Below are 12,139 nucleotides of genomic sequence, written 5' to 3' on the forward strand. Positions count from 1 at the left end.
TTAGACATATTCGTCCGCACGTTAGCCAGGGCAGCAGGTGGGTTGTGGTAGTTGACATATAACAAGTTTGCGGCAGTGCATAAATGTTTGGTAAACACTGTGTAGAGCCAAATGGCGACAGGGTTTAGAGACAAGGGGGCATTCCCCATATGCAGGAAAGGGCAGGTATTTGCACATAACTTTCCCCTCTGGTACCACAAACTTGGCTGCCCCCCTGGGTTATCCTTCTGCGGGCCAGAACCGGACAATAGAAGGGGCATCCTTTGGAACTTGGGTCCCTAGCACATTGATAGTCAAGCGCTGGGGTAGATGTAACATGAAAGGCATGGTCACTACTTGGGTTGTCCCCAAGTTCTGGGGTTGAACTGGGTTGGAGTATTAAGTCTTCAGTCCTTAGGTAGCAACCAGCAACCCTTCCATCCAAGTAAGGGCAGTGAGGCATAGATAAGTTTCAGCAAGGGGGTAACATACACTGCAAAAACCAAAGGAAATGATGGACGGAGTGTTGAACATTGCAATCACTCACCCCCAGTCAACTGATCTGGGTTTAATCCATCACCGTTCTTTAGCCCACTCTGCCACCCCAGTTCAGACATGGCCATATGCAAATCAGTCTGACCCTGTGCCTCATGGGAACAGTCCAGCCCGAACTGCCAAGCCATGTCTTCCCTGGACCGGAAACAAACTTCCTAGGACCGGTTTCTGGCATTTCAGCCGTCTTCAGCCAGGCTTGCTTGAATCCAGTGGCAAAGTGAGCAAGGGACTCACGTCTGAGCATACCCTGCCAACTTATGGCGAACAAAGCAAAAACCAAAGGAAATGATGGACGGAGTGTTGAACATTGCAATCACTCACCCCCAGTCAAGCAAGCCTGGCTGAAGACGGCTGAAATGCCAGAAACCGTTCCTAGGAAGCTTGTTTCCGGTCCAGGGAAGATATGGCTTGGTAGTTCGGGCTGGACTGTTCCCATGAGGCACAGGGTCAGACTGATTTGCATATGGCCATGTCTGAACTGGGGTGGCAGAGGGGGCTAAAGAACGGTGATGGATTAAACCCAGATCAGTTGACTGGGGGTGAGTGCTTGCAATGTTCAACACTCCGTCCATCATTTCCTTTGGTTTTTGCTTTGTTCGCCATAAGTTGGCAGGGTATGCTCAGACGTGAGTCCCTTGCTCACTTTGCCACTGGATTCAAGCAAGCCTGGCTGAAGACGGCTGAAATGCCAGAAACCGGTCCTAGGAAGCTTGTTTCCGGTCCAGGGAAGATATGGCTTGGCAGTTCGGGCTGGACTGTTCCCATGAGGCACAGGGTCAGACTGATTTGCATATGGCCATGTCTGAACTGGGGTGGCAGAGTGGGCTAAAGAACGGTGATGGATTAAACCCAGATCAGTTGACTAGGGGTGAGTGCTTGCAATGTTCAACACTCCGTCCATCATTTCCTTTGGTTTTTGCTTTGGTAACATACACTGGCCATTAAGCGACCCCGTGCCCCAGGGGCATGCGCGCTTCACAAATACTCAGAGCTGCAACCAGAAGGGTGCCAAGTGTCTAAAGAAAGTAAAGAGGTTTAAGATATGTGTGTCTCTGACGTACAGCTGGGTTGAGCCAGTCCCAATTAGATGCAATAAGAGGCACAGGGTCCAACTGATTTACATTTGGCCATGTCTGAAATGGGGGGGCGGAGAGAGCTAAAGTATCATGATGGATTAAGCCCAGATCAGTTTACTGGGGGTGAGTGCTTGCCATGTCAACACTCCGTCCAACATCCCCTTTGGCATCGCTTAGTTCGTCCTAAGTAGGCAGGTTATGCCCAGATATGGGTCCCTTGCTCACTTTGCCACTGGTTTCAAGATAGCCGGCTGATGAGGGCTAGGAACCCGAAACCGGCCGAGGAGGCTTGTTTCAGGTCCAGGGAAGACAGGGCTTGGCAGTTCGAGCTGGACTGCTTCCATGAGGTGCAGGGTCAGACTGATTTGCGCATGGACTTGTCTGAACCGGGCTGGTGGAGTGAGCTAAAGAAGGATGATGGTTTAAACCCAGATCAGTTGACGGGGGGGAGTGTTTGATGTGCTCAAACGCTCCGTCCAACCCCCCTTTGGTATCAGTCCCATTTAGAGGTACGCCCGGGTGAAAGTGGTGTGCTCCTTCTGGTCCCATGACCTAGGCGGTGCGTGGCATCTCCCACATCAAATGTTATGCACCATACTACAGACAGTGTGCCCTGTATCGAATCAGACAGATTCTCTAAGTGGGTATGCTTAGGGGGCTTCACCAGAGGGAGCTGAGCGGGTGAAATTCCCATAAAGAATAAGGGATGCAGGGCAAGTGCTGGAGGGCAGCCTTGCTCATTGTCTCATGCGCATAATATGGACATTCCTGTGCGCCTTGATTTAGCAAGTAAAGGGACTGGGACAAGGTTAAGTATATCCTTCTCGCCCTAATAGCCTAAGTATGCAAGCGGGGGTGTGAGCGGTCTCCTGACAAGTGAGCTGCTGTCCCAGAGATGGGAGACACAGGTGTTCAGATGCACATGGTGCTAGAAGGGCGGCAGCTAGTGTGATCAGAAATAGGTGGGGCATTGTGAGCCAGGGTCTGAAACGTCGTGGGGTGAATACTTCACAGGCCACAAGGGCCTTCTTGTTTCATCAGACACTAGCTGATCCAAGCTAACGTCACAGGCATACTGCTTAAATCAGACAGATTCTCTAGCTTGTAGCCTAGGGGGTCCCACCACAGTGGAGAACTGAACGGGCAAAATTCCCATAAGGAATAAGGGATACATGGCGAGGGCAGGAGGGCCTCGTGCCCATTGTGACACACTTCTAGCTATGAACACTCCTGTGAGTCGCGATTCAGCAAGCATAGGGACTGTTCAAAGGTTAAGTATACTCCTCCTCGCCAAAATAGCCAAAGCAGGCAGGCAGGTGGGGGAGTGGTCACCCAGCAAGTGGGCTGCTGTCCCATGGATGAGGCACGCAAGTGTTCAGGCACACACGGTGCTAGAAGGACGACAGCTAGGTGAGATTAGCAAATAAATGGGGCAATGTGAGCCTTGGTGTCTGCATTCCTCCCGCTCAGTTTGGCTTGGGGCGAGGCATGTATGCAGTGGAACTTTCCCGCATGGGGGTAAATAGTTCTTTGCACAACTTCTCAGGCCAAAAGGGCATCATGTTTCATCAGACACTAGCTGACCCAGGCCAACGTCAAGGGCTCTTGGGATATAGATGGGATCATCTATAACCAGTAGAGATGGTTCTCTTTCATCTAGATTTGCAGGAGGTTCCAGATAGGAGAGGTTGCGGGTAAGACTATAGCTGTTTTGGTGGGGGGCTCTGGCGGCGACGGCGGCTGCCTCCAGAGCTGTGGCAGAATTACAGGGCGATCTGGAAGCAAATGGGTACAGAAGGGTACCTCTGCGCCGGCACCATGGTGGGTGCCAGAGCCAAATCCTAGGAGCCTCAGGGGAGGTTCCTGGAAAACCGTGTTGGCGCCCCGCTAGTCCTTTGGGCGGTTGTGGGCCTGAACAACCGGGGGTTTGCTATGCGACGCTCAGCCCTGGAAGGGGCGTGAGTAAGAAGTTACCAACGGTCACGTGATCCTGTAAGAGAATCACTGGTAGGGCAGCAGAGGCGTGGTTCGCTCCAGTGCTGCCTGGCTCATCAGGCGGCCCAGTTGGTTCCCTGCCCTTGGATCGCCCGTAAGATAACCCACCATTACATAACGGTGTATGTAATAAACCTGCGGCATTTGTACCCAATCTAACAAACTGTGTTGTGTGTTTATTATTGGGAAATGTATATATGGTGGGAGGGGTGGACAGTGGATGCTAATGACGATACTATGCCTAGAGGCATCGAAACTTCCAGTTCCTGAATAACAATATTCATTCCGACTCTGTCGTGTGAGGTGCTTAAGACTGAGTGAGATTCGTTCTACAGCTCATACAGCACTAGGAAATTATTAGACAACATGCGTGTCCCTATGTGAACCAGCAATACTTGGCTAGCAGCCACCCGCCAGAGGTTGTACCTGCCCCTCACTGCGCCACCAGCCACCACTGGAACAGCTCCGCTCCCGTGCACAGATGCCTCGTGCATTGATGGGCTAAATCCCCGTCACATTCCCTCCGTGAGAGTAATAGCGAGCAGAGCGCCTAATAATCTTTCCTCATTCTCAAACTAAATGTCTTTCTCAAGCCACTGTCATGTGAGGCCCCTAGGACCACAGTTCAAAGGCACCGTAAACATTCGCTGGCAGCTTGTAGGTTATACAGCAATAGTGGCATGTGCTGGATGAGAACAGAAAGCAAGTTAATTAAATCAACACCGACCACAAACCTCATGGCGCCTTCCTTGTCCCCTCTCACACTGTTGCAGTGAAAACCAGCAGAGTGCGCACAGCAGTGGCCAGTACGATGGTTGCCACCAGAGGCGTAGCTAGAGCTTGTGGCGCCCGGGGCTATCCCTCAGATTGCCGCCCCTGGAGAGGGTGATGAGGGGTGCTGGGGAAAAAGGACCGAGAGACACATAGTATCGCCGCTAATAGTTACCTTGATCATGCAATTTACATGCACATACATGACACGGTCCAACGCTACACAGTTAAATACACCGGTGACCGGCAGTACAAAGGAGAACACACAGACTGCCACCCTGCAGGATTTCAGGAAGGGCCTAAAAACATGGTTATTCGATTAACGTCCCTAATCAGCAGCACCGCCCCCACCCTCCAGCACCTAGATACCCTCACAGGTGATAAGTAGCGCTATGCAAATCCTGTTTGTTTGATTGATTGACACCCGATTCCCACACATCGTTTGTGCGCTACATTAGTTTTATCTGTAAAATTGTATGTCTTTGCAAGTTAAGTGACCACTTCAATGGAGATTGTGCTGTCTATAAATGACACTGCGCGAACACACCATGCTTTAATGATATATGTTCAACAGTGTGAGTTCAGTGATGAAGCACTGATGGCAGCAACGCCACTCTGAAAATTGTTCGAGCACCACTGGGTGTTCCCAATCCTGTTTCTCTTGGTTATTACCTTCTCTGACTCAACGAAATTCTAGTCCCCCTCCCATATGACTGTGGCACAAGCCCTCTGGACATTATTAAGGCAGGTATTGGCCCGATAATGTGGTAACCAGATATTTTACTCATTTGCATTTTTAAAGAAGGGTGCATGTTGTGTGTGTTTTTAGTGTCTCACCAGAGTGACCAAAAAGAGAATCCTGCTGTGGTAGGCCCTTTATAGTTTTCAGAGCTTGTTACAGTCTCTGACAATTCTATGTTTATTTGTAAATTGCTGGCCTTTGTGCTAAGGCTGGGTGTTAAGCAGTCTGGATTCCTCCTTGCACAATTGTTGGCTCAATTACTTTAACTGTAACTCTAAACCTAGAACACAAACCCTAACCACAAACCTGCGGTAAGACCCAATCGAAACACTTGTGTTCATCCAAACCTTAAAACTAACCCGCAATCTAAGCATAATCATACATGTATCTCTAAACCTATTGTTAATCCAAGCGATGCTAATAACTCCAGTCCTCGTTCCACCCCATCCCATTCATCTAACCATCACCCTCATCCTAGTTGTAACCTAATTCTTTCTAACACTAATATTGACTGTCACTCCAACTCAAACACTAATACCAGCTTTAAGGCAACCCCTATCTCGTGCCCTAACTCGAGAATAGCAGATCTTGTTTCAGTGCAAGATTTGTGCATGCTGTGGTGCCTTATGTTAAAAACAAGATCTGCAAACTTTAGTCCATTCTCTAGATGTCACCAGGTAGGTATGTGAAACTGCCCTACTCACTGGCCTATCGAGCCTGGCTTCCCCAACATTATTATTAATCTCAGCAGCAAGGCTTACTGCAAACATGGAAAAGGGCAGACCACAGCTCACCAGTTAGAGAATGTCTGAGCTCGCTCCCAGTAGAGAAACACTGCATACTCAGGACAGTGTGCATAACCTTCAACGCCCTTCACCAACCTACCTAGCATCAGCAATTACACGTCACTGGGCAAAACAGAAACCCCAGAAACAAAGAAGCACTGATGCTTGTAGCTCTGAAATTCAACATAAAAAAATCGTATGGCCTTATTTAGAGATTGGTGAATGGAATATTTTGCCACACAGTGGCACATATCCTGTGCTCTGTATTCAAAGGCTATAGGCTACAATGCACCTGTAATATATTTGTGTCTGAGCATCCCATCGGCAAAACTCCAAAGTAGGCCCTTACTCCATCTCAATAACAGCACCCAGAATATGGATTTTCTATTTATCCAATAAAACTCCATATTCATGCCTCATAACACCTAACACTTACGTTTGTGACATTTAATTGCAGCTCTCTCCAGCACCTGCACCACCACATATGCAGTGTCATTCTTAAATCAAATATTGTAGTGTGAAGAACAAACTGACTACTTAACGTTCACTATAAGACAACACGTCTTTACTAACATGGATTTATATGACTTGGATGCATTTCTCAAAATATGTATCTACAAATTGCAAAATGCTCTGACATCTTCCTGAACATTTCTTTGTAAATATGTATGTTTATTATTTGGAATCATTTTTCACATTTTGTTGTAAAAATAAAAAACTGTAGAGTACTTTAACATCGTCTGCGTGTGGTATAAAATTTCAAATAAAGAAATAAAATCGTAGAAATTACCCCAGGCATTATCGGAGCAGCTCAGAGGAGGGAAAGGCCAGGCACCCTTGTCGCCTCCCCAGGCAGGGGATAATCACGCAATCGATCCTTGTGCGGGCCCAATTCTGGTCAGTGCCAGCGTGCTAATAGGCCCAAAGCGCTCCTCCGCACTCCTGTGGGAGCCGCTCCACAGGCCTTGTGGTTTCACCTACGTTGGGCCTCCGCCAGATGCCGGCGTGCGCTGTTTCAATGGGGTAGCTCAGTGTGCCACACCCCGCCCTCAATCAGTACACATGGGCAGCTCAATGCAATCGTCCGCAGCAGGAGACTTCGGAGAGTACACCTCAGCCAGGCTCATGCGGTGGTCACCCTCCCCACCGCCATGACACAGACATGCCAACCCTCCCGGTTCAGGCGGGAGACTACCGATTTCAAGGCTAGTCTCCCGCCTCCCGATTCCTGCAAGCAAAATCCCGATTCCTCCGGGTTTCAGCTGACAGGGCCTGGTATTGTGTAACTGCTAATTCTTCCAGCAATAGTCAGAGTGGCGATGCAGGGGCTCTAGAAGAGGTGAAAAACCAACAAAGCCCAATTAACAAGCGAATGGTCTTTTAAAGACATGTGAAGTACCCAGAGGCAGCTCTGGAAGCTGTTTCAACCTGGGCTGCCACACACGGAGGGGGTGTGGAGGGGGGGGGGTTTAGCCTGCCAGCAGGCCAGTGCACAACACTTGCATCACCCTCTCTCTGCCTGCCATTGGTCTCCATGCTTCTGAAAGGTAATAAAAAAACGTGCATTTGCATTTCAAATGTCCAGTCCTACAGCAGCACACTTCCAAAGCCCATACATGACAGAAACCCGATTCAAGGCCCCATTCTCCCGATTTTTTTTCAAAAATCTCCCACTTTGCTCTTCTGAAATGTTGGCATGTATGATGACATTATATGGGCCACTCCCTGGGGCCGCCGCCACTCACCACAACATCCACGGCGCTCCAGACGTGTACCCCCTCTGCAGTCCTCCAGCGGGCAACAAACAATGTCCTCCTCAGGGGTTCACAGCAGGCCGCAGTCAGGGGTTCAACGGTACCTAGGCCGTGCTCAGCGGGGCTCCCGGGACGCGCCCTCCGTGGTGTAGCCCCAGCAACAGGAAGCAGGCCTTCAGCCGAATAAGCAACTGCCGCGATCACCAGGCGGGCCCCGCCGCGCCCTTGATGCACCAGGTGGGCCGTGTGGGGCCCGAGCCTTCACCGCTACTTCCAGGCACGGCACCACAGGGATCGAGGGTTTCCCGCTCTAGTGCGAAAGCGCAGAGCAGGCGTGATCTCGCTCAAGGACCCTGTCTCAGGGACAGTGAAGGGCCCGAAAGGGGACCAGTCAAACCGCACGGGGTCACCTGCTTCGGGCCGTGCCATGCTGCGAGCTCCCGGAAGGATCAGGAGGCACAATTCTTCACTCCGGAGAGCTGATGGTAGGTATGCGCACAATACGGCGACACCACTCTGTAATTGGTGATCCCGGACCGGTCGTGACTCTCGCGCGCGCGCGCACGCACCACACCACCACCACTATGCGGTGCGTGCAGCGTGCGTGCGCTTGTGCAGGCAGTAGTTGCAAGCAGCTCACGTGAGCTTGCTTGCACTTCAAACAGGGCCGCGAGGCACAGGCGGCCCGTTGCGGCGGCCTTTATAATTTATTTGGGGACTGGGGACACTGACTGACAAAGTGTTAGCCAGTGAGTGTCCCCAAATAAATTATAAAGGCCGCCTCCAAAACAGTGCCGCCTGGGGCGATCCGCCCCCCTCGCCCCTCCCTAGCTACGCCACTGGTTGCCACTCTCTCACGTCACAATGACATCTCTGTGCGCAACTTCAGAGTGAGGCGCTGTGGTTTGCACGTGAGGGGCCTTCCTTCTCTGAAGACACCAGCCGGGTGGTGGCACTGCATCTCCAGGTCTTTCCTGCACACGTGAAACCACCGTCGGTAAATACTTTCGTTTTTATTTATTTAATAAAAAAAGTACATTTTTCCAACTGTTAAACTAATTTGACAGGGGTGCAGGGCTATTGAGTTGACTTGTTCCCATTAGCCTTCAGCCCCGAGACCCGCTGCTCCTGATTCGTCTCACCACTTTCACGTGTCACTAGCCGCCACTGCACTCAGTGCACTAAAAAAAACAGTTCACAGCATATTTATTATTACAAATCGCGAACAAAAGCAATATCGTGGAAAATAAACAATAAACAGTGGCGGACGGTGACATTTGAAAGTGGTGGGCGTAAAATGTTTGTTATACTTCTGCATAGCGAGCGAGCGTAGCGAGCGAGCCCGAACAACCTAAGGGGACATTTTGAAAAAAGAGTGGAAAAATTGTGCATTTTCAAGCAAATTTGAGAAAGCAGAAAGGTTAATAAAGCAATGAAGAAAGTGCAGTTATTACAGTAATAAAGAGATCATGTCATATAACATAGGTAGCTGCTTATTCAGTATAACCACAGAGCTTCATAACAGACTTTGAGATATAATGCATTTCTGAGTACCTCACAGGTGTTTTTTATTTAACAAACAACTAAACAGGTGGTTGGAAACTAGCAGCATTGAACATACATATGTTTACTTTTTGTATCTAAAATCAGCACGTCTGTCTTTAAGAGCAGCAAACTTTTCAATTACTTGAACGTTAAAATCTGAGATATTTTGAACTAACTTGCTCTCTATAGAGAGCATTGCCAAAGCATTTAGTCTTTCCTGAAGCATGGTGTTTCTTAGGAATGTCTTAATCCTCTTTAAGGCGGAAAAAGATCGTTCTGCCTCTGCTGTTGTCATAGAAGTGGTTATGACAATTTTAAGTAAAGTCACTGTCTCTGTAAATGTCTTTTCCATATTAAGTTTATGAATTAAAGTCAGCAAAGACCTGGCATCTCTGGCCTTTCGGTACACAGGCATTGAGTACAGTACAGTCAACTCACTTTTGAGGTCCTCTTGGTTGAGCATAGGATAAGCTTCCACAGCCTCATGCAGAGCATGCTCAGGGAAGGATTCACCATATTTTGCAAAGTTTTGACTTTCCAATAATGCGGCACTCACCAAATGTTTTGTGAAAGCAAAACGTTCTTGTGCATGCACAATTACAATGTCACATATCTCCTCTGGCAGTTTGCTGTCTAAATTGTCAACCTCATTTCTCACTATGCTTATGCGCTCGACAAACATAGCGGTATTTCTTTTCACAGAGACAGTATCGATCTCTCGTGCTTGTAACTGATTGTATACATTTTCGACAGCTGACATTATGTCTTGAAATAAAAACAGAAAGAACTGAAACTCTCTATCTTCTAGTGTTGTAGTAAAGCCATGGGCTTCACTTTGAGTTTTGAAATCAAAGGTTTCATTGACTTCTATATTATGAAAACATTTCCCAAGGTCCTCCCTATATTGATATATTAGTTGGACTGTACGTATGTTAAAGTTCCAACGAGTTGAGGATCCCCTTGGAACCCTTTTGTCCACAATCTCCTGAAGTGCTTCCGTTCTTTTTGGGGAACGTGAGAAGAATGCTGCCATGCCTCCTACATCCTGAAAGAAAATTCGTGTCTCGGCGATCTTTGATACTGCCTGCTGCATAACAAGATTAAGTTGGTGGGCGTAACAGTGCACGTAATGAGCATAAAGGTACACATCTCTAATTCTTTTCTGTACTCCACCAAGGCTTCCACTCATTACGGACGCACCATCATAGCTTTGTGCAATAAGTATTTTTTTTTGGTGCACCTCTGGAAAAATGAAGTTCAGTTGACGCAGTATAGCTGCAGTAATGGTTTCTGCAGTAGAGTCTCTTAAATGAGTGAAACCATAGAACCTCTCCACAACATTATTGTCATTGTCCAGGTACCGAAAGACTAATACGGACTGTGTTTGTGTGGCCACATCAGTGGTGTCATCAGCCTGAATAGCCACAAAGTCTGTGTTTTGCAACTCTTGGACAATATGGCTTCTCATAATTTCGAGCATACACTCAAGGAGTTCATTTTGTATAGTTTTAGAGGTGCCCTTAAAGACTGTAGCAGTTGCTAAATGTGCTTCCATTTCCTTGTCTATGCTTGCTATTAAATCCACAAGGCCTTTGAATATTCCTGGATTTGTGGAATCTTCAGATTCATCATGGCCTCGCAATGCCAGTTCGAAAGCACCACAGAAACGAATGCAATCAATTATTTTTGATAGTATGTGCCTATTCCGATCAACTGCTTCATTGTATTGTTTGGTGGTATGCACTGTTTATGTGCTGCTCAATCGGTGTGTCTCCCAACATTCCCAGTCTTGTCACGTTTTCCATATGCTTTCTTGTGTGTGCATGCTTTTTGATTTTTTCAGACAGATGCTTCAAGTCTATCACTCCTTCTCTTGTCCAAGGAAAATCACCATTAAACAGCAAGCAGGGGAAGCAGAACAGTTTGTTTCTTGACGGACACCCTGTAAGCCAATCAGCTTTTGTGTACCAGGTGTTTGAGAATGTACGTGTGTACAATTTTCCTCTGTCCTGGGTAACTTGTTGTAGTTGTAGGTCTGGCCGATCAGGTCCTAATCTCTTCATATGTAGTTTATCTTGTAGTGGCCGTGCATGGAATGACCGTGTAATTAATTGTTCTACCGTATTCATCATGGATGTCGATGCTGTCCTTACCAATATGAAAGAAGCCTGTCAATAGTCAAAGTACAACGTATAAGATTTGGTGCAATAATATCAAATTTCAGTATAAGTACATCTATCATGTGCATTATCGCAATATATCTCCAAAGCTCCCCTTTGGACAACAGGACTGCTAAAAATACAGCCTTACTGCCTACTGCCTCCGTGTGCCATAGTGGTTGCTGAAGACACTGCAAAAGAGACTGTTTGAGGGCCTTGAACAAGGCAAGGAAGGAATAGATAGTGCCTTTAACAACCGTTATTGCCCAAAGCACAGGGCTAAGGCTCAGTATTAGTAAATGCTATCCACTGAGAGAACAATCTTCAGAATGTGCACCCACCCCAACCACCATCTAGAGTGACCAGTGACCACAAACATAGCCCTAATTCCAATCTAAAAAAAGATATCATCAGTTTCCTTACCTTTAACACTGTTGTTTGCTGGGCCGTAGATGGGATGAAAGAGCAGCAAATGAGGTTGGGTCCTCCTGTTCTCTGTCCAAAAATTGCCCCACAATTAGGTAGTGGTTCTTCAGTTAATGTTTCAGGCTTTACCAGGTGCTGAAAATAAAAATATAACAATTTTATTTATTTAACAAGAGAAATGGCACAGTTCATTCTCTCACTCATTCAGATACAAAACTCACATCATAGCGACTCTGTGCAAACTTAGACTCAGAAACGGCACATAAGCGGCTCTTCCAATAATCCAGTAGGAATAGCTGTTAACCTGAATACACTGAAAAGTCCCACAGTTCAACAGAGGTGATAAAAAGAC

At 47.6% G+C, this 12,139-nt stretch overlaps 1 protein-coding gene across 1 annotated transcript; it reads right to left on the bottom strand.

The window, feature by feature from the left end:
* Positions 1 to 9,203: 9,203 nt before the first annotated feature.
* On the bottom strand, positions 9,204 to 11,922 carry LOC146857199 (zinc finger MYM-type protein 1-like). The gene is made up of 2 exons (XM_085646807.1): positions 11,785 to 11,922; positions 9,204 to 11,370 (listed from the first exon to the last, which is right to left on the bottom strand). Exon 2 carries the CDS (start codon positions 10,755 to 10,757, stop codon positions 9,285 to 9,287), a length of 1,473 nt encoding a protein of 490 aa, XP_085502933.1. The 5' UTR covers positions 10,758 to 11,370; positions 11,785 to 11,922; the 3' UTR covers positions 9,204 to 9,284.
* Between the last annotated feature and the right edge of the window lie 217 nt (positions 11,923 to 12,139).

Source organism: Triturus cristatus, chromosome 3_2, assembly GCF_964204655.1.
Source record: "Triturus cristatus chromosome 3_2, aTriCri1.1, whole genome shotgun sequence".
Taxonomy (NCBI): Eukaryota; Metazoa; Chordata; class Amphibia; order Caudata; family Salamandridae; genus Triturus; species Triturus cristatus.

Bases quoted from the DNA above. Each gene is read 5' to 3' on its own strand.
- LOC146857199 (XM_085646807.1), bottom strand. From the start codon at position 10,757: ATGGAAGCACATTTAGCAACTGCTACAGTCTTTAAGGGCACCTCTAAA.